The following is a 23,202-nucleotide window of genomic DNA, read 5'->3' as shown; positions in this document are numbered from 1 at the left end:
GCAGCTTTGAAACAGACACTATAAAGTCCCTGATTACATTTCACTGGACCACATTCATGTCAGCCTCCCCTGGGAAATCAAGCAACTAAGATCCCCAATCTGCTTCTAGGGCCACAGAATGGATAGACAGATCTGCATCCAGCCTCAAGTGGTCACAGGGGACCTGCCCTCTTAAGGAAAGCGAGGACAGAGTGAGAGAGGGCCCTGAACAGGGACAAATCCACCACAATGAATACAGATGGGAGGAAGCAAAAGACTCAAACCAAATTGGTGCTTTGGCACTGCTTTGGAAAAACCTGGCTTCTTTATGTTGCAGTGACCTGGAGAGGTCAAAGTGGACACGCAGAGTCCAGAAGCATCAGCCTCAATACTTCCCACTTCCAGCAATGCTAATGAGACAGAAGCAGAGAGGACAACATGTGTGTCTCAAAAAAGGGTTGTGAAGAGTAAATGAGCTCATGCAAGGGAAGCTCACAGCACAGTACTTGGCACATAAGCCCCGAGTGTGTCAGCCACCATAATGACAATATAAGCAAAGAAGTGTGATCAAAATGTCTACCAAACAAAGGAAGCTTAATTGAATTATGATACAGTTATACATTGGCATACTATACAATCATTTTTAAAGGTGCCTACAGATAGGTTCTGGGTTAGAGAGACATTCATGGTACATTAAATGAAAAAACAAGGTGAAAAATTTTACATATAGTATGAGGTCATTTCCTAACACAAAGTATGTCTATGTATATATGTGCAAAACATACACATACACACTTAGATACATACATTCATTTAGGGAAAATTCTGGAAGGAGGTACCCTGAACTGTTCCTAGTCATTACCTAAGATTGTAGTGGGAGAGGGGACTCTCACTACTTAATGCCTAAAATTGCTAGATGTTTCAATAAGTAAGTATTAGTCTCATGGTTTTGTGTTTTTTTTTTTTGTTTGTTTTTTAATATAAAAAAGAGGATGGCTCAACTTTACATGGCAATGTTCCCTGGAAATGGAACCATAGAAGTAACCCTTTCTGTCTGTGTCCCCTCACCCACTCACTGAGTCACATTCATGAGTTCAGCCCAACTAGCTCCAGACGCAGGGAAAGAAGAAGGCTCGGGAGCACAGAGATGAGAAAGTCCCAGGCCCTGCCCTGCAGGAGCTCACAGCTGAGGTCCATAAGTAGAACAGAAAATCAATGATGATGAACAGTGACAAGATTCTAAGAGAAGAATATGGAGGTGAGCAGAAAAACGTGATTGAAGAGCAGAAGTCAAGCCTCCAGAGAGACGAGGAAGGGCGAGGACACTGGGCCAGATGTCAAACAGATCAGACAAGGACTAAGATGGGTTTGGTTAATATGCTGAAGGCCTATTGGAAGAGTTGGATATGCCTGGACAGTTAAGGGATATGAGAACTCTATACCTGCTGCTCAGTTTTTCTATACACCCAAAATTGCATAAAAGTGAAGTCTATTAAATAGAGGAAAAAATGAAAGTGAAATAAAGATGATTTCTGACAAACAAACTGTGAGAATTCACTGATAGCCACCTCATAGTAACAAGAATTGTTAAAGGAACTTCTTGAGGAAAAGGATACTTGGTGGAAATGGGCTTTTTACAAAAAGAAATAGAAAGCATGGAAATGGTAAAAATAATGGCAAAGATTAAAAATATTTTTCTCATTTAAATTGCTTTAAAAGATAGTTGACTATCTAAAGCAAATATCAGAACGGGGGATTGTACGTTCATAACACGTGTAGAAGTAAAATTAATGCAGGAGAACAGCAGCAGCCAAGCGGGAGGAGGAAATGGGGATATGCTGCTGCAAGGACCTTACACTGCATCTTGTACCACATGCAAAGTGATATGTTTTATTTGAACACATGTTGTGATAAGTTTTAAAAGTCTATTATAGGCCTGACCTGTGGTGGCGCAGTGGATAAAGCGTCGACCTGGAAATGCTGAGGTCGCCAGTTCGAAACCCTGGGCTTGCCTGGTCAAGGCACATATGGGAGTTGATGCTTCCAGCTCCTCCCCCCTTCTCTCTCTCTGTCTCTCCTCTCTCTCTCTCTCTGTCTCTCCCTCTCCTCTCTAAAATGAATAAATTAAAAAAAGTCTATTATAATCCCTAGAACAACCAGTAATAATTTTTAGAAGAGATATAACTAATAAGCCAATAGTGGAGATCAAATGAAATTATTTTTAAAAATTTGTTTTTCTTAAAAAGATGGGAAAACAGCAAGATAGAAAACAAATACAGATGGTCAATTTAAACCAAACCATAGCAGCAATACCATCAAGTGTAAATGATCTAAACACTCAAACTAAAAGGCAGAGATTAAGTTGGATTTTTTAAAAAGCAAGACCCAACCAACTGCAATGACCACGCTTTAAATATAAGACATAGATAGGTTAAAAATAAATGGACAAAAATATACCATACAAACACTAAAGCAAGCTGGAGTATATATATTAATATCAGACACAGTAAGCTTCAGAAAAGGGAGTATTACCAGGGATAATGTGGAACATCATCACACAGTGATACGGATAGCAATATATTGGAGAAAACAGAACAGTACTAAATGTATGTACCCAAGAACAGAGTTTCAAAATACACAGAATAAAACTGTTAGAACTGAAAAAAAAGTATATATAGCCACAATCCTAGCTGCAGATTTCAACATTCCTCTCAGTACTTTATAGACATAAATAAGAGTATAGAAGACATGAACAGTGTTTCCAACCAACTTGATATTTATAATACTCTACCCCAAAACCCTGGATGCACATTCTTCCCAAGTACACATGGAACATTTACCAAGTTAGAGCCGAATGAGCCATAAAATAAATCTCAACATTAAAAAAGAGAAATAATACAGTATGTTTTCTGACCAAAAAAAAAGAACACTTGAACTAAGAATCAACAGAAAGATACCTGGGAAACCCTCAAATATTTGGAAATAAAACAACACACTTCCAAATAAATCATTGGTTAAAGGAAAAATCATTAGGGGCATTAAAAATATTTTATACTGAAAGGTAGTGAAATACGACATATCAGAATCTTACAATGAAAAATACAGATGTTATAAAAGAAATTCCCCCTCAAAAAAAGAGCATCCCTCACAAGAAGAAAAAAATAAAAGCAATTTTAAAGTCCCCCAAACAATTTCAAGGAAGAAAATAATCCAGATTAGAGAAGAAATTATTGAACTAGAAAATAAACATACAATAGGGTATATCAAAGACAAAACTTGATGCTTTCAAATAACTAATAAAGTTGATGATCCTCCGGTAAGAATTATCTAGAGAAAAAAAAAGATAAAAAGCAACAATAACCGCCTGACCAGGCGGTGGCGCAGTGGATAGAGCGTCGGACTAGGATGCGGAGGACCCAGGTTCAAGACCCCAAGGTTGCCAGCTTGAGCACAGGCTCATCTGGTTTGAGCAAAGCTCGCCAGCTTGGACCCAAGGTCTCTCTCTGGCTTGAGCGAGGAGTTACTCAGTCTGAAGGCCCGCAGTCAAGACACATATGAGAAAGCAATCAATGAACAACTAAGGTGTTGCAAAGAAAAACTGATGATTGATGCTTTTCATCTCTCTCCGTTTCTGTCTGTCTGTCCCTATCTATCCCTCTCTCTGACTCTCTGTCTCTGTAAAAAAATAAAAATAAAAAGCAACAATAACCAGTAACAGGGTGGAAAATGGGGCCATACTACAGATTTCACAGAAAATAAAAAGAAAATTACCATTTCTCAACACATAAGGAAATAACAGATCTAAGTAATATTTATTGGTGACGACTGAAATCATCGGAAGGAAGGCTGGTGAGGAATTTTATATGAAAGCATCCAACCTGCGCCCACTGCTCACCAGGAACATCGCTGAATGTGGGATGACCAGACACTGTGTCCTGATATTTTGTAATAAGAAGTACACTAAACAGCATGTCAAGTAGTGTTTAAAAACAAAATGTGAAGCAGAATTGAATCAAGTCTCCAAGTATAATTTTCAGTTTACAGAGAATACAGAAAACAAAGGGACATGTTAAATTATACCATGAGAATAATGAACACCAAATCCAGCCTGTGGAAAACTCTACAAGACTAATGACCCCTTCAATAAATAAATGATGTCGGGGGAAGATGAGAGGGACAGTCAATTAGAGATTTAAAGAGATTCAAGATCAAAAGCAGAAAACTGTAAACAAACAAAAAAAAGACTTCAGAGACACACTGACCTAATGAAATGTGTGGCCCTTATCTGGATGATGATTCAAACCAACCAACCATAAAAAGACATTCAGAGACAGTAAGGGAAAACTGAACATAGTTTGGTGGACTGGAAGGCATTATTGCTAATTTGGTAGAGTGTGACAATGACAGCAGTTAGATTTGAGTCTTTAACTGGACAAAATGATATGATATCTCCAATTCCCTTTACAATACACCAGCATAAAAGCACAAAACTTCTACAGAGAAAACAATCACATTCTATTGGGGCATTAAGACAATCTAAATAAATGAAAAGATATACTATGTTTATGGTTTAGAGAGGGCAATGCTCTCCAAATTGACCTATAGGCTATCTGTGCAAACCCAATCAAAATCCTGGTAGGTGTTTTGTTTTGTCTTGTTTTATGGCAATCTGATGAGCTGATTTTGCAATTTATATGGAAATGCAAAGGATCAAGACTAAATGTCACATCAAAGAAGCAAAACAAGGTGAGAAGTCTTGTTCAATCAAATATCAAGTCTTATACAGATCTAAAGTAATCAAGATGGTGTGGTGTTGGCTAAGGGGGAGACAGACCATTGTATAAGACAGCCCAGACAAAGACTGCCACAAACAGGTATGGGATTATAACAGCTGGCACCCAGGGCACTGCAGAAAGAATGTACTTTTGATAAGAGGTATTGCACCAATTAGCAAAATGAAGCTGGACCCTTCTTTCACACAATGAACCAAAATTAAAATCAGATAGATTATTGGCCTAAATGTAAAAGACAAACAAACAAACCTAAAGCCTTTTGAGCAATATAAAAATATGTTTATGATCTCAGGGTGGAGGAAGACATTTTTAAACAGCTTCAAATGCACTAAAGATAGAGGAAAATGTGGATAAATTTAGCTACATTAAACTGAATAGCTCTGGTTACTAAAAGAACACCACAAGGAAAGCTAAAACACAAGTCACAGAATGAGGGAAGATGGTTACCATACCAAACTGACAAAGAATATACAAAGAATTCCTGCAAATCAACAGGAAAAAGACAAACAGTCCATCTCCCTATCCCCAACAAAAGATTTAAACAGGCACTTCATACACACAAAAAAAAAAGAAGAAAGAAATACAGATGTCAACATATATAAAAAGATATTCAAACTCCTAAGAAAGTGTAAATTAAAATCACAAAGCGACATCATGTTATATACAACCACACTACTAGATTGGCTAAAATTTTTAAAGTTGACAAAACCAATTGACAGATAAATTGTGGGGCAAAGGTAGGACTGTAAACTGATGCACCCACTTTGGAAAACTGGCACTGTCACTAAAGTAAAAGGTTAGTGTCTCCATCACAGAGTAGTCCTCTCTTGGGTATACAGAAATGCCTACTGTGTACTCCCAAACACAAAACTGTTCACAACAGTGAGAAAACCGGAGATACTCTAACAATGTATGGATAAATGTCACAACACTGTTATAAAAGAACCAACTGAAACTATATGCAAACCACAAAGTAACATATCCTATAGGATTTCATATATTTCAAGTTCAGAAACAATAAAATTAAATTATATTATTTGAAGGTAAATACTGAGGTGCTAAAAGTGAAAAAAAATTAAGGATGTAGTAAAGGTAAAAAACAGATGGTAGGTCCCACTTGGGAAGATGTGGTAATCAGGAAGGGGAGACAGACTTCTGGGATGACTTGAGTAATGGCTGTGTAGATAGGTACCTGCTTCATAAAAATTCCTCAGCCTTTATGTGTATGTTTTATCCAATTACCTGTTGTGTTTATTTCACAATAAAAGAAGTTTTACAGAAAGGTAAAGAAAAGAGATTAAAGAAGGAAAATCACCTGATAATCTCAATAGATGTGAAAGAAGCATTATGTCAAATTCAGCCCTCAGTGAGGGTTTTTAAAGCTCTTAGTAAGTTTATACTATAAAATAAATGACCTGTATTCTTCAAAACTGTCAACTATATCACAAAAGGTAAAGAAAGACTGAGAAACTGTTAGAGATTCAAGGAGACTAAAGAAATAAAAAATTAAATGCAATACATGATGCTGGGTTAGATTCTAGAGCTAAAAAGCAAACAAACAAATCACCCAATAGATAGGACACTATTAGGACAATTAGAAAAATTTGATTAAAATCTTTATATTAGACAACACTATTGTGTCAAAGTAAATTCCCTGATTTTGATCATTGGGCTGTGATTATATAAGAGAATGGTGAATGTCCTTGTTCTAGAAATATGCACAATGAAATATTTAAAGAAAAAGAAACATATCTACAATTCACTCTAAAAAGAAAGTAAAAATATAGAGAGAATCATAGCTGAAATGTGGCAAAATGTTAACAATTGATGAATATGAGTAAAAGATATACAAGAATTCTTTTTTTTTTTTTTTTTCATTTTCTTTTCTGAAGCTGGAAACAGGGAGAGACAGTCAGACAGACTCCCGCATGCGCCCGACCGGGATCCACCCGGCACGCCCACCATGGGGCGACGCTCTGCCCACCAGGGGGCGATGCTCTGCCCATCCTGGGCGTTGCCATGTTGCGACCATCCTGGGCGTCGCCATATTGCGACCAGAGCCACTCTAGCACCTGGGGCAGAGGCCACAGAGCCATCCCCAGCGCCCGGGCCATCTTTGCTCCAATGGAGCCTTGGCTGCGGGAGGGGAAGAGAGAGACAGAGAGGAAGGCGCGGCGGAGGGGTGGAGAAGCAAATGGGCGCTTCTCCTATGTGCCCTGGCCGGGAATCGAACCCGGGGCCTCCACACGCTAGGCCGACGCTCTACCGCTGAGCCAACCGGCCAGGGCCTACAAGAATTCTTTTTATTCTTGCATCTTTTTGTGGTGAAATTATTTCTAAAAATTTAAAAACAATCTCTTGGCAAATGAGAAATATAAAAAAGTATAAACCAGAAATACAAATTTTCTTAAGCTGTTAAGAGGTGGCCACTAAAAATATAAAACAAGATAGGAAAGGAAGAAATACAACTATCATTTTTCACAGACGCTATTGTAGTATGTAGAAAACCCAAAAAATCCACAGAGAAGTTACTAAAATCAATCAATAAACTTAGCTAATCATTGGAGACAAAAATCAAAATATAAAAATAAATTTCATCAACAATTAGAATATAAATTTCAAGAAATGATAGAATTTACATTAGCATAAAAGATCAAATACCTAGAACGAAACCTAACAAGATACAGAAGATCTCTACAACAGAAAACTATGTAGTATATATAAGGTCTACCGGAAAGTTCTGTCCGTTTCTAACACAAGTTTCTACACGTAAGCACATGTTTATTTGGTGCATGTGTGCCTCTCTATTTTTATCACTTAATGTATACATATTGATGTAGCAAATGAACTGAAACAAAGTTGATTCATGTTAGTCTTATGTGTGAAGCCATAGTGTACCCATGGCTACTGATAAAGTTTATTTACGCCACTGTAATTTTTACAAATTTCAACAAGGAAGAAATGCTACAGAAGCACGTCTGTCGCATCCACCATATTCCCCGGACTTAGCACCCTCCGACTATCACTTGTTTTTGTCCTTACAAAATGTTTTGAAGGGCAAAAAATTCAAAAATGAAGAAGATATCAAACAAGCACTGGTTCAATTTTTCGCATCAAAAGATAAAACATTTTTCAAAAATGGGATATACAAATTGCCCTCATGCTAGCAAAAAATCATTAATAATAATGAAAATTATATTATTTAATACAGTTTATTGACGGTAAAAAAAATTTGTATTTTGTTTTATTCCAAAAACGGACAGAACTTTCCAGTAGACCTTATATTATAGTTATTTATGTGTGTATATACAAATATACACACAGAGAGGGAGAGATTGAAGAAAATCTTAAAAGCAGAAATAGCCCTGGCCAGTTGACTCAGTGGTAGAGCGTCGGCCTGGCGTGTGGGAGTCCCGGGTTTGATTCCCGGCCAGGGCACACAGGAGAAGCACCCATCTGCTTCTCCACCCCTCCCCCTCTCCTTCCTCTCTGTCTCTTTCTTCCCCTCCCGCAGCCAAGGCTCCACTGGAGCAAAGATGGCCTGGGCGCTGAGGATGGCTCTGTGGCCTCTGCCTCAGGCGCTAGAATGGCTCTGATTGCAGCAGAGCATCGCCCCCTGGTGGGCATGCTGGATGGATCCCGGTCGGGCGCATGTGGGAGTCTGTCTGACTGCCTCCCAGTTTCCAACTTCAGAAAAATAAAAATAAAAGTAGAAATATTAGAAAATGAAATAGTGTAAAGATGTCAATTCTTTACACGCTGGTTTACAGATGCACTGTGATTCCAATCCAAATGCCAGCAGAACATGAGAAGCTGGTGCTAAAGTGGTGCTCAAAGACCTTTGGAAATACAAAGGGCCAAGAACAGCCAGCACAACCTTGAAGAACAAGGTGGGAGGACTTCACTCCACCCACACCAAGACTCTGATGATGAAGTTGCAGTGACGGAGACACTGTGCTCCGGCCACACTGACAGATAAATAGATCCACGGAGAGACTAGAATGTCCAGAAATGGATACTTGATTAAGACAAAGGCAGCGATGCACAGCTTAGATAACAGGTAGTGTCTTCAATAAATGGCACTAGGTCCACGAGAGACCATGCAGAAAGAAATGAAATGTGACTCCTCCCTCACATCATACACAAACATAAAAAGCAATTCTAGGTGGACCGAGATCCGAATGTGGAAGATAAAACAAACAAAAAAATCAAGAAAGCAATATAGGCCCTGGCAGGTTAGCTCAGTCTGTTAAGAGCGCTGTCGGGAAACAAGGTGGCCAACCTGGTCAGGGTACACATGGGAAGCAACCAATGAATGCACAACTGAGTGGAACAACAAATGAATGCCTCCTTTCCCCTTCCCCTCTTTCTCCCTTCCTCTCTCTGTCTAAAAATCCATCAATAAATATAACCCTGTCCGGATAGTTTGGTTGGCTAGAGCATTGGCCCAACACAGTGGTTGCTAGTTCGACTCCCTGGTCAGGGCAGCTTAATGTTCCTGTCTCTCTCTCTCCCTACCTCTCTCTAAAAAAAAAAAAAAAGAAGAAGAAGAAACAATGTAAAAAAATATCTTAGTGGCCTTAGGAGGGGCAAACATCTCTTATACGCAACATGAAAAGCACTAAGCATAAAAGAAAAAATTGAGATCACGAACTACATTTAAATTAAGAACTGCTCATCAAAAGATGCCGTTTAGAGTACCATCATTTTCCGATCTGTAAAATTGGGATAATAACTGGACTGATTCAGTAGTAATTGCTGGGAGCCTGCGATGATTTAATAGATATAAAGACAAAGAATACTATTTTTTAAAGTAAGAGTGAATGGAAGTTAAAGGAAGAGACTAAGCAGCACCCAGTCTTTATAGAAGAAAGTTGTTTTTAGGGGAAGGTGTGAAGGAAAGCCTCAGGTGCAGAAGTCCAGAACGAGAGAATGTAAAGGTCTGGAAGTGGAAAGAAAAGGGTGTGTGGCACAGGTGGTGAAGAAGCTACAGAAGTCAGAGGCCTATCTGATGGAAGGTGAGAGACAAAGAGAGACACTCCCTCTGAGGCAGGAGAGAAAAATGATTTCAGATTGAAAGACATGCCTTAGTTTCTGCTTTCTTCAGGAAACAAGAGTCAAGGTCATCTGCGAATAGAAAGATGCATAATCTGAGCCTGGAGTAGATTCCTGCCAGCACCATAAGGAGCGACATCAGATCATCAGGGCAGGACTAGCTGCAGGAATGTCCCTGAAGCACAGTGCAGGCAACAGACGGAAGGAGCCGGCGTGGCTCCCAAGGATGCTTCCCAGTCACCAGGACACTTGACTTTCCAAATAGTACACACAGGAAAGAAACCCAGTTAGCGATCCTCATTACCTAATCACCATGAAATTTCATCATTTCCTTCCTGGTTTACCAGATGGTCAGTAAAACGGGAACAAGAATAATGAGTAAACCTAATATAATGGTGCCATTCAGACAGAACCCCAGCAACCTGGAGACAGCCTCTATGCTAACTTACCCATGAGTCTCCTCAACATTGTTACAGAGAAGTGGCCACCAGTGTCAGCTGGAACCAGACACAACAGAGGGATGTGCACGAGCGGAGGACAGGTGGAGCTTACCGGTTGAAGACATTGTCGCTGAAAGCATACTTCTCCAGGCGAGTGAGGGGAGGCAGGTTGTCCTGGCCTGGAATGTCCAAGAAGGCTGTTACCCTCATGCTGTCACAATCTGGACTGTAGTCTTCAAATCCATCTAAAGGGGAAGGGGGGTAAAACACACTCATAAGTGTGCACCAGCTGTGACAAGTCACAGCTGGGCACAGACACGGCCCTGTAGCATACTTTCCACTTTCACAGCCCCTTCCCGCTGACGCCTCCGAGACGGCAAACTTGACAATCATCTAAAATGAAGGGAGCAGGAGCAGGCTGTCACCCAGGAGGAGGGTGGTAAGGGCAGAGTCATAAGGAAAACCGGATGCTCTATTAGTGCCGCCAGTCGGAGGCCTGAGCCACCGCTCATCAACACAGATGGGAGCACCACCCCCATCAAAGAACCTGGAAGCAAGTGAACAAAGAAGCTCACTCTCTAAAAATAGCCATGGAGTTGTGTGCAAAGAGGTTTAAAATGGTCAAAAGAAAAATAAGTTTGACCCCTGTAAGCAACAATGTGACAGAAAACCCACCCTATGTCTTTTCTTGTCTTGTAAATGTGCCCATCATACAGCTTCATCCAGTCTGTGACTTGACCCTCATGGAGCCACACCCCTGGCCTGGCCACACCCAGTCAGACCCTCCACGTGGATGTGTACAGGCCCCTCCAACAATGAGCCACTGGTCAAACAGTGGCTGCCTAAAGCCTGGGCTTCTCTTCGACCCCAGCTGGGGGTGGGCACCTCCCTCTCTCCAATGGAGTGGGGTGGCTGAACCCATGGGCACTGGTTTGAAATTAACCCCCCAACTACTACTCACCGATGTGGGACCAGAAGAAGTGACTTAACTTTGCTACACTCCCATGTTCTCAAATGGAGGCTGGATACAAAACTTTCCCCTTGCTTGTCAGGATGTTGGAAAAGTGAGTTCATGCAGGGTCTGGCCCACGCTGGCCGTGGCTCACAGCCTTCATGCACCCACACTTCAGGGTATAAATGCTTTCCTACTGTCCCTTGCACTTCATTAAATAAGTGTCAAGGTCATCTGCTGAAATTGCTGAAGAGCACCGACAGGTACAAAAGCAGAGGCTCCTACCTGACCAAAGGAAAACCATAGCTAATCCAGGCAATATAATTGGTATGAGTTTCAAATAAGAGATGACGAGTTTGTGCCTTGGTGCTTATTTTTCTTTGAAACATTAACCACATTTTTTCTGAGTTAATTCTTTTAGGTTAGCAATTAGAGCCTATTAAAATTTTACATTGTATAACAGTTACTCATAGAAATTTAATAAAGAAAAAATATGTGTGACACAAAAGTGTCATCTCTCTGCAGGATCCCTGCCAGGGATGGATGGGTCCACACTGGGCCACAGTCAAGCTCCAGACCACAGTCACCAGGAACGAGCTAGTCTTGGCGCACTTCAGAAGGGCCCAGGAGGACTATGGACCCTCTGTCCCACAGATCTTTCCGGAGCATGGCAGACGCAGCGTGGAGTGGATTTTAAAACATTAAGTGTAAAGGCAGTGCTTCCTAAACTTCAGGGGGTACAGATAGCTTTGGAACCTGATGGTATCTATAGAAATACACTCAATTTCTCATACAGGATTGATCGGGTGTTTCAAAAGATCCTGAGGCCCACTTATACATTTCATGGGTTAAGAACTGTTGTTTTAAAATAACAGAAAACAGCCAGGCACTCTTCAAAAAAACTCTGTTTATCAGAAAACTAAAGAATTTACCAATTAGTTCCACAAAAAAATAACTGCTATTGGAGAATATTAATGATTCTACTACACTATATAAAACTATACTAACTATACTAAACTATACTAAGGAAATAAAAGCCATAGAATAGTGGATAATTACTAATTGTTACTGTACTGAGAGCTTTCTGAACAGCAGTAGTTCAGTAAATCCGGCAACAACCATATTATTCCCAAGTTTCTGTTAAGGGAACTGAAGGTGAGAGAGGTTAAGAAAGGTGCCAAAGATCACCCAGCTAGAGAATGGCAGTCAGAATTTACAGTCAGTTGGACTCTAGACATTGTACTATGCTGTACTGCCAAAGAGGAAACCGAAATTATAAATTAAAATTTCAAAGAAAGCCCTCCCACCTCCCTATCTGGGCTTCAAGCACAGTGGCTTCCCTTAGTTCTTCAAATGCCCCAAATCCTTCAGCTCAATGTCTGTGAGAATGTGCCACCTCCTAGAACACAGCCACCCCTTACCCTCTTCTCCCCTCCCCCTGCCCCCAGCTTGGGTACCAGAGTCCAAAAGGGGCCCCCGCAGCCTCAGGAAGTCAATCTCTGGTTACAGCCCTCCTGGAGCTGTGGCTCTTCTGTCCCAGCACTCCCCACAAACAGGCTGGCACGGGGTTTTGTGACCGCTTCATGGCTGTCTCCTAACCACACTGTGAGCTCCCCAAGCACAGTACCTGACCAGCTCAGTAAAAAGTAGTGATATGAAAGAATGATACCACCAAAAGAAACTTAAATGAGCGAATGAAAGGATCCAAGAAAATGACTGTTCTAGCACAGAATCATAAAGCAGCAGGAAGGAACTTAAGGACGTGCCTCCTAAATTTCTCCTTTTACAGCTGGGTAAATAAATGTGCCCCAAAAGCCAGCAGCAGAACTGGGGTTCTTGCAACCTAAATGTTCTGTGTTTCATCCAGTGTTCTTTCAAGAGCTGTGCAGAAAAACTAAGATGGAGGCTAAAAGGACCAGAGAGCCCAAGATGAAAGGGCTACAGTCCCCGAAAAGGCGGAAGGCCTTCATGGTTTACCCAACCAAAAATCCAGACAAGAACCAATGAAACAACAGTTTTCAAGCACTGGACAAGAGACAGCACAGAATGCAGATCCCCAGAGAAGGGACACAGACAAGAGCTCTGAGACTGTAGCACTGACCTGGCTGCCTGGAGGGTTTCCAGCTACAGCGGAGGAAGTGTGAGGAGGGCAGGGCGACTGGAGTCTGCAGAAGAGGCAGCTGCAGAGGTCAGCAAAGAGGCCCTGGGAGCTTTAGCTGGGTACCAATCTCCGCACACATGAGAGAAAACTACCAAGGCTGGGGAAGGAACCATCAGAAAGGAGCCGGCAGGCCCATCCCTGGGCTCACGGGCTGTGAGGAGCAGCCTACTCCCACCCGAGTGGAAAGACCCTGCAATACAGGGCACTCTTCTCAGCAGTAGGGCTAGATCAGTCCGAAATAAAGCCTTCTCTAACCTGCTGAACTGAGTTTTAAATCAAGTCTCAATGGAATCCAGACCAATCCAAGAAAGTTATCTACATGTTATAACAAATCCAACGTTACTGGATTTATTATTTGTTTTTTAATTTTTTTTACAGAAAGAGAGTGAATCAGAGAGAGGGATAGACAGACAGGAATGGAGAGATGAGAAGCATATCAATCACTAGTTTTTCATTGCGCGTTGCAACACCTTAGTTGTTCATTGATTGCTTTCTCATATGTGCCTTGACCGCGGGCCTTCAGCAGACCAAGTAGCCCCTTGCTGGAGCCAGCGACCTTGGGTTCAAGCTGGTGGGATTTTGCTCAAACCAGATGAGCCTGCGCTCAAGCTGGCGACCTTGGGGTCTCGAACCTGGGTCCTCTGCATCCCAGTCCGACACTCTTATCCACTGTGCCACCGCCTGGTCAGGCTGGATATATATAATTTTTACAGTAAAACCTACAACCCTAAATTCTTAATGCCTGTCATCCAATCAAATATTACCAAGCATGAAAGGAAGTCAAATAATATGACCATAACCAGGAAAAATGAATAAACAGAAAAAAATCCAAAAATGTCAGAGATGATGGAGATAAAAGAAAATTATCTTTAAACAGCAGTTAAAAGAATGTTCCATATATTCAAAAAGACATGACGATGTTCAGGAGAAAACTAGAAATATAAAAAGCTCCCGAATGGTGCTGAAAAAGCACCAAGTTCTTGCTCTAGACTTTGCCCATTCAGAAGCTACTGACCTATCAACCTGGCTATGCCTTAGCCTTCTAGACAAAATGCACCTTATTCTAACAAATAAATTGACATTCTGATTTCTATTTTAACATCATTCCCCTTTTCTATCCCCATTATTCCTACCCTAGCCCAGTGCAGGTTACCAGAGGAGCACGTGCTTTGGAAAGCTACGTCTAAACTCCCGTTAATGGAATTTCTAACAACTTATGGTGGAGCAAAAGAGAAAGGAAGCCCCTCTCACCAAAACAAAACCCCTGAACCACACATTTGTGTGGCAGGTTCCACAGCATAGCTAAGGCTAAGAGAACTGGACTGGGATTTGGAATACCATCCACTAGAGGAGAGACAAAGCTAACAATTTAACCTCAATTTAAGTGCCTACTAAAACAAAACAAAGAAATCAACACTTTGAGTGCATATGGCAGAATTCAGTGTGTATATTTTACAGCACATAATATTCACAATATCCAGGCTACAATCCAAAATTACTCAATAAACAAAGAAACAAGAAAACATAAACTAGCTAAATTAGAAAAAAATCAAAACAAATTATCTCTAAAAGAATCCAAATGTTAGAATTACAGACAAGGATTTTAAAGCAACTATTATAAAATGTTTATGGATGTAAAGGAAAATATACCTATAATGAGTGAAAAGATAAGGTATCTCAGCAAAGAAAGGTTAACTGTAAAAAGACACCAAATAAAAATTCTAAAATTGAAGCAATATCTGAAACTCAAAAATTCGTTAAACTACCTTAACAGAATGGAGATGATAAAACAATGGTCAAAAATTCCCCAAATTTGGTGGAAGAAATAAATGTACAAAATCAAGGATCTCAGTAAACCCCAAGAAGATAAATATACAGAAAAGCACACCTAGGCCTTGGCCAGTTGGCTCAGCGGTAGAGCGTCGGCCCGGCATGTGGAAGTCCCGGGTTCGATTCTTGGTCAGGGCACACAGGAGAAGCGCCCATCTGCTTCTCCACCCCTCCCCCTCTCCTTCCTCTCTGTCTCTCTCTTTCCCTCCTGCAGCCAAGGCTCCATTGGAGCAAAGCTGGCCTTGGCGCTGAGGATGGCTCCATGAGCCTCCACCTCAGGTGCTACAATGGCTCTGGCCGAGAGGGAGCAACACCCCAGATGGGCAGAACATCGCCCCCTGGTGGGCATGCCAGGTGGATCCCGGTCAGGTGGATGCGGGAGTCTGTTTGACTGCCTCCCAACTTCTAACTTCAGAAAAATACAAAATACTAGACACAGCCTAGTCAAACTGCTGATAACGAAAGATGATAATCTTGAAAGCAGCAGAGAAAAACAACCATTATATATAAGGAGTAATGATTCAAATGATCTCTGACTCCTCACCAGAAACAATGGAGGCAGAACACCTTGGAAACACGTTTAAAGGAGTGAAAGAAAAAAACTGTCAATCCGCAACTTTACATCTAGTGACACAGCCTTCCGGAATGAAGATGAAGCAAAAACACTGTGAGATTTAAAATAAATAAATAAAATAAACCTATTTATTTTCCACACACCCTCTAAACACAGTCAGCCAACACAGACTACAGAAATGCTCAAAGTTCTACAGGCTGAAAATGAATGATACCATCTGGAAACGTCCTCAAAAGGAATCAAGAGCATTGGAAATGGCAAATATGTGGGTAGATTTTTTTTAACTATTTTTCTTCTTAATTTCCTCAAAACATATGATGCTCTAAAGCAATACAAAGCAAAAATTATAACTCATTGTGGAATTTATAACATATGCAGATGTACTATTTAATAAAATATGCCTATGATGTACTGCACAGGAAATACACAAAGTAGTAGGGTAATGACTGGAACTATACAGTTTTCAGGTTTCAAGGTTTTACGTAAAGTGGCACATCCTTAACTCTAAGTAGACTGTTTCTGTCTCCACAGCTAAACTTGGAGGCCCTTTAAACCCTGGGACTGTGTCATATAAAGCCTGGGACAGAGCAGACACTTAATAAATACTGGTTTCTGCAGAAGTCAGTCTCCTGAGACTTTGATTACCAGGATTCAATTCATGAGAGTCTAGCAGCCCCTGAGAAAGCTGAGAAAATCTAGTTTCCACAAAAATGAGGTGCAGCAAGGAGCCTACAACTGCCTGGAGCTGCACCCACGTGAGTTATAAAGCAACCAAGACATTAATCCATTCACTACTGCTTGCAAAAGTAAGGGCTTAGAGCTTTAGAGAGGAAAGAAAGCAGGTCACAAACTATAATACAACTACTAAAATAAAATAATGAATTCTGACATTCAATAGAAAATATGTGACTTAATCAAAAATATTCAATCCTAACAATAAATATAGAAATTTTGGTAATACATATTACATATGGAAGGAGGGGCTGAGAGAGGAAAAAGATGTAAAATTCATCCAAAACAGTAAGAAATCTGAATTAAAGGGATTTGTTTTAAGAAATGGAATTGCAGTTTTGGTCCCACGTAGAACACAGAACCAGGCTGTCTAACCCTACCACTCCAGGGAAGTTCTGCAGTGACAGCCTGCTGGTGGCCGCTGCCCATCACTGACGGGTTCCACACTCAGACTGTAGCTCGGACCCCAGCCAGCCAGGCTGCAAATCCACATGCCATCACCTGGCCTCTGAAGATGGACAGCTTGGGACAGCATATCTCCAAGTGTGACACATGGAAGGTGCATTCAATATCACGAAATCACATAGTGGAAAATTATTCCTAGCTCATTCTCTGATTAAATCAAAGGACACTTCCTGTTGTCACCAGTGTGTGAACACTTGCCTAACGCTGGTGAATCTCCCTTTCTAATATAGAGCAGGTCTCAGGTTCGGACTCTTTGCAGGCAAATGTGCCTGTCTAGATTTTAATCATGTTATTTTTGTCTTATATTTTAGTGAACTTTCATGTCGAACTACTGATACAAGGCTTTTAGATATGTTTAAATAAAAATTTATTTGATATAAAGAAAAATAGAGATGTTATACAGACAAAGCAGAAATAGGAAAAGCAGGATATAAATGACTGACTTCTGAAAAATACCTATTTCCATAATCTAAGAAAAATAGTCCCATGGATAATATCACATTCATATGCGAATGGCAGTGTTTAGTCAATCAATTCAAATCAACTTATTGAAAATCTATTTTTTTTAATATATAGGTAAACATTTTCTCTCATGTGAAGCACCATTCTAGCCCTTTTCAAAATTAGAAAATCATCCTTGAGTCCACATTAATAAGATTATCTGTTAAGATTATTTCTATTTACCTGTAAACATCGTATTAGATTTTTAAAACTACTCCATAAAAGCACTGAAGTTCAGTAAAATGGACATGCGAGCAAGATTTGGATCTGCTTCCCACAAAGTGAGTGACACACAGCCAGCATTATCTTTAGGTCAATTGTGAAGGTGTTCTGACCAGGTACCATGATTAACAACCTCTTTCCGTGACGTTTTAATGTTTTTCTTTTATTGAGTCTTCAAAGACAAACTAAATCAATCAACAGCTGATGAACTGTATAATAATAGAGCAGGGTTTCTCAGCCTCAGCACTATTGATGTGATCATTCTCTGTTGTGGGGCTGTACGTTGTAGGGCATTCAGCTCACTAGATGCCAAGAACACCCGCCCACTTCCAACTTATGACAATCAAAATGTCTCCAGACATTGCCACGTGTCCCCAGATGAAAACTGCTGTAAAAGAGGAAGATATATCAGGTGTTGTTACCTGAGCAACCCCTGGTGAGTGGATGGTCCCATAAAGGGAGGGGCTTCAGGTCAGCAGGAACAATCTGCCCCACCTTTGCCTCTCTGACCCCACTCCTCCTTCTGCCCTTTAGGCCCTCTCCTCTGGCCAGGGAGGCTCCCTGCTATTTCCCAAACCCTCCAACCACTTCCTTGGCTAAGGGCTGTAGTATGGCAAGGTGGATCCCTCTGCCTAGAGCTCTCCTCCCCAAGCTGTCCTCTCTGTTAACTTCCTTCTCCTCTTTAAAATCTTTGCCCATTCATTCTTTCAGTGAGATCCTCCCTGACCACCTTATTTGATCTACACCTTACCCCACATTACCCTGATGTACATTCTTTCTTTCCAGAGAACCTTCTAACACAGAGAACATTTACTTACTATGATCACTGTTTACCAGCTGGTCCACACCTTTACCTTTGCCCCCACACCCACACCCAGGGCAAAAATCTGTCACTGATTCATTGATAAGCCTGACACACAGCAGGCACTCAATAAATTAAGTTGCTGAATGAATGAATGAATAGTAAAGACCTGCCAACCTAGCTTGTTGTGCCTCCTGACAGTAGAGGTAGAACATAAAATAACTCCTGCTCTCAAAAAGAATTTTCTGGAATGTACATTTCTAGCCGTTGCTAAGAGTGTGTTATCTGGCAACTGTTCACAAGAACAGTAAGTTAACATCTGCATGGTGATATCATAAGCAATCGATAATTCCAAGACCCAACAAGTCCAGGCCACAGAGAAGCACAGAAATCTTAAGCATTCAAGTTAGAAATGAAATATTGATATGAAGTAGCACATAAATAATTCCTTGTTCAAATTTTTTCATTGCATTTTCTCACATTTGGAAAAAAAAAGTTACCTACTCCATTCATGAAAACTTAATATCATGCATAAAATCAAAGCTAGCTTCAGAAATAGTTTCTAACAATACCTCCAAGCCTTGACTCAGTTTAAAATACAGAAAAAGAAACACTGATCGTGATTGCCTTTGTGTGCTTTCTGCACTGTGATGAACTTCTGAGTAGAAGTTTCTAAGTTTTTGCCCCATATTAAGTTCACCGGCAAGTTTACACAGGACATCACTAACCCTTTACTGAAAGATGAATAACTTAAAGCTAACAAAGGCCAGTAGGAAAAGGACTGGGAAGAACTGCCAGTTTGATTCACAAGGGTGGGTGACCTCTCCCATCATACCTTATGCTCAGTCCCCTGTCCCCTGCCACACACCCACATGCCACCACATATCCCTGAACTACATGGCCAATGTCCCGGCAACTCTGCAGTATCACACTCAGCCTCTGTCCTCCAGGGCACAGTCCGAGTTTAGAAACCCAGCTAACAAGCTAAGAGATGGACAGCTCCCCTCTACCACCCAGCCAAAACCAGAGCGGTCCTGTGGTCCTGAAGCAGAAGACTTAAGCTCACACAACCAAAGACAGTGTGGTCTTGACCTGTTTGCAAAGAACAAGAGTCTAGTAGCCTTTGACCCTGTTATGTGACTAAGAAAAAAGAAAGGACTCTTCCCTGATTAAATGTCTCACTGGAAAACCAATTTCTGGAACCTACAAATCGGGGAGAATAAGGATTTACCCTCCTCTCTACTAACTAGTTACTCAAGGGTTATGTACTAAAAATAATGAACACTGTCAGTCTATTCATCATTTAAAACAGGCTGGGGCATAAAATAAACCAGATGAGGATGCTCTGGTAATGCACACAACGGACCCATGAACACCTGCCTATGTATTCACAAAAAAGAGTGTTCACAAATCACCAACCTGTCCTACAGATTGTTTTCAGTATAATGTTGAATGTGTTTACAGGTTCAAAGTACAGTAGATACAATCTAGTAAAAAGAGAGAAAGAAATTATATAGGTTATTTTGCATCAAGAAAAGAAAAGATCTAGGACAAAAACAGAAGGTATGTGAACAGCAAACCCACCTCCAACATACTCTCCTCCCACATGGCTAACTTCAGGTGACAACGGTAAACCATAACTCAGTACTCAAGAGTACTGGTGACCAGAGATGAGAAATTCCCGAAGGAACAAGGTCATCCTCTACATAACAACCCACAAAGCTCCAACAGCAGGAGCCACAAGATGCAGGTGTAAACAAACTGGGAAGGAAACCAGGCCTGCTGGGAAAAGGAAGGAGGAGACGGGACATGATTCCCCAGTACAGAAGTGACATTTGGGTTGGGTTCTGAAGATCAGGTAGGAATCCACCACATAGGAAGAGAGAGGATCTGGGATAGGGAAAAAGTACATTCCAGGTACAGGAGAGAACACATAGAGGAAAATGCACTGAGCATCCCCTTCCTTCCAGTAGTTCAAGGAAGTCAGAGGTTACCCATGAAGCCACCAAGCCCCGAATGGGCAGCCTTGCTAGAATTGGTTTTAAGTCGAAAGGTGAGAAAAATAAACACAATAAAACATACCTGATGAGATCCCTTTATTGGCCCAGACATGAACAGAGGTAGCGACAGAGGCAGAATGTTACAGCACGTCTACCCCGGCAAGCATTTTCATTAAGAATCCCTTCTCCAGGCATTCCTGATATTTATGATTCGCCATTCAACATGTCATCCTGTCACTATAACTCCATGTGAGATATGCCACCCTGGGCCAGCCCAATTATCCATCCCATTCAATATTCTGTCCCTGACATAGCACTAGGGGACACTGGTTGGAGAACATGATAGATGTGGCCCACTATATGTCCATCTCAAATGTTAGATTAGTGGATCACCATTGAGAAGGAGGAAGGTTATTTAGCCTACATGCCAAATTTATTCTTTAAAAAAAAGAAAAAAAGAATGTATTAATGTACAACTTACATAATTGATCATTTTTTAGAGCTTCTCATTAGCCACTCTTCCATGAATAATAACTAAGTCTTTGTACAGCCTTAAATGAGTTGGGGGGAGCCAGAGTAAACCATCCATTAATGTGTTATTTAAAGTGGTTTCATCGTTCTTGCTAACAGGCTTATAAATACAAACGCAGATTCCTAAATTGGGGCTATTTCTTATAGCTAGACTAGACAAACCTGACCCATCTAAAAGATAAAGAACGTTTCTGATTCTTCACTTGTTTTTTTGGGGGGGAAAGTGACTGCCACACAGAGCAGGTCCTTGTTGACTTAACTAAATTTCAACAGCAAGTTGCACAAGCAAACTTTCTCCATATAAATGTCATTCTCTAAGAAGATCCAGGCTGATTTGTTAGCTCTCATATGAGCGGGTCAGTCCGATGCATAATGCTTTATATTGGAAACATCTGAGGGCACCAATGGTTATTACCAGCACTACGCAATGGGCTGGTTGGAAAGACCACTTACTTCATGAGCAGCCGTCCTTTCTATACCACACATTCATGGAAATTCTTCTTTGATCTGTGGGTTTAATCACAACTTCCAAAACCTGTCATTATTTATAAGTCCAATTTTATACACTGATGGTCAATGGGAAACATTTACTCAGGTCACCCGATAGGAAAGAATTCTGCAGTCCAAGCAGATCATGTGCTCCATTTTGATATCACATGCCTCAGTTTTTCCTGCCGACTCACCAAGTGGGGACAGGGTTGAGGGAGATGGGGGTACTAGAGTCTACACTGTACTAATAAATGAAACATTATTATTTTAAAATGCAGTGACTTCTCTAGTCAGACTCAAGGCAGACTGGTGGGAAAAAAGGGTTATAAAAGAAAACCAACAACCTGTATGTGAGTGTGGGTCTCTAACTTCCTGCTGTTCAAAATATTTGAAACAAGTAATGCTGATCAGCATTAAGCCCCCTCTCTACTGACCCCTCAACCACACTGCTAGGGAGGGGCTTTCCTCCTCCTGGACCACAGCCAGCTAGGCCCTGGCTGCAGCTCTCCGCCATACTCCCCTCTTCCCAGATTCCACCCTGGAGGCGGCTCTCCGCCATACTCCCCTCTTCCCAGATTCCACCCTGGATGCAGCTGCCATCCTCCCCTCTTCCCAGATTCCACCCTGGAGGCGGCTCTCCGCCATACTCCCCTCTTCCCAGATTCCACCCTGGATGCAGCTGCCATCCTCCCCTCTTCCCAGATTCCACCCTGGATGCAGCTGCCATCCTCCCCTCTTCCCAGATTCCACCCTGGAGGCGGCTCTCCGCCATACTCCCCTCTTCCCAGATTCCACCCTGGAGGCGGCTCTCCGCCATACTCCCCTCTTCCCAGATTCCACCCTGGATGCAGCTCTCCGCCATCCTCCCCTTCCCAGATTCCACCCTGGAGGCGGCTCTCTGCCATCCTCCCCGCTCCCCCGACTCCGCCCTGGAGGCAGTTCCCTACAGTCCTCCCCTCTTCCTGGACTCCTTCCCCACAATTCAGTTGTGCTCCCCCATGACTTGACTGTAAAAATCAATACTTTTGCAGGGGGGGGGGGAATGAAGCATAACATTCATACAGAAAAGTGTATAAATGATCAATTTTTACAAACTAAACATACCTGAACAAGCAGCACCAGCTCAAAAAAAACTTCTATCTCATCTACAAAAGCCCTTCCTGCTCCCTTCCACTTACTTTACCCCAGGAGTGACCACCCTGCCTTCTAACTGCCTAGATTAGATCTGCTTGTCTTGTACTTTGTAGAAATAGAATTATGCAGTTTGGACCCTTTTGTGTCTGCCTTCTTTCACTCATTACATCTGTGAAATTCATCCATATTATCGCCTAGGGTTGTGGATCACTCACTTTTATAGATGCATAGTTTTCCATTGTGTAAACATAACCACAACTTATAATCCATTGTACTCATGATGGACATCTGGGTGGGTTCCAGTTTTTGATGATGAAGAATATTGCTCTATGACCATTTTGAAAATGGTCATTTTGAAAACATATGTTCATGTTTTGGGGGGAATATAACCAGGAGTGGAACTGTTGGGCTGTTCAAATCCTTTTTTAATTTTAATTTTCAAAGTAGATATAAATAATGCAAATGTATTCTGGGATCTTCTAACCAAGAAGAAAGGCAACTGACCTCAACCCCTCCAGCCCCTCCAGTTGCTGCTTCTTAAG

General features: G+C 41.4%; 1 protein-coding gene across 6 annotated transcripts in view; it reads right to left on the bottom strand.

Moving 5' to 3' along the window:
* Nucleotides 1-23,202, bottom strand: part of LOC136406964 (serine/threonine-protein phosphatase 4 regulatory subunit 1-like) — a 73,719-nt gene that overhangs the window by 41,751 nt on the left and 8,766 nt on the right. For all 6 annotated transcript variants that reach the window (XR_010751748.1, XR_010751749.1, XM_066387373.1 and 3 more), the window contains exon 3: nt 10,380-10,512. Coding sequence is in view for 4 of the 6 variants with exons in the window: in XM_066387373.1 (XP_066243470.1) it covers nt 10,380-10,512 (133 nt within the window). In the remaining 2 variants the exon portion in view is untranslated. The remainder of the gene's footprint in view (nt 1-10,379; nt 10,513-23,202) is intronic.

Source organism: Saccopteryx leptura, chromosome 5, assembly GCF_036850995.1.
Source record: "Saccopteryx leptura isolate mSacLep1 chromosome 5, mSacLep1_pri_phased_curated, whole genome shotgun sequence".
NCBI lineage: Eukaryota > Metazoa > Chordata > Mammalia > Chiroptera > Emballonuridae > Saccopteryx > Saccopteryx leptura.
The sequence above is the reverse complement of the archived record's forward strand: the minus strand, read 5'-3'. Positions and strand labels throughout refer to the sequence as shown.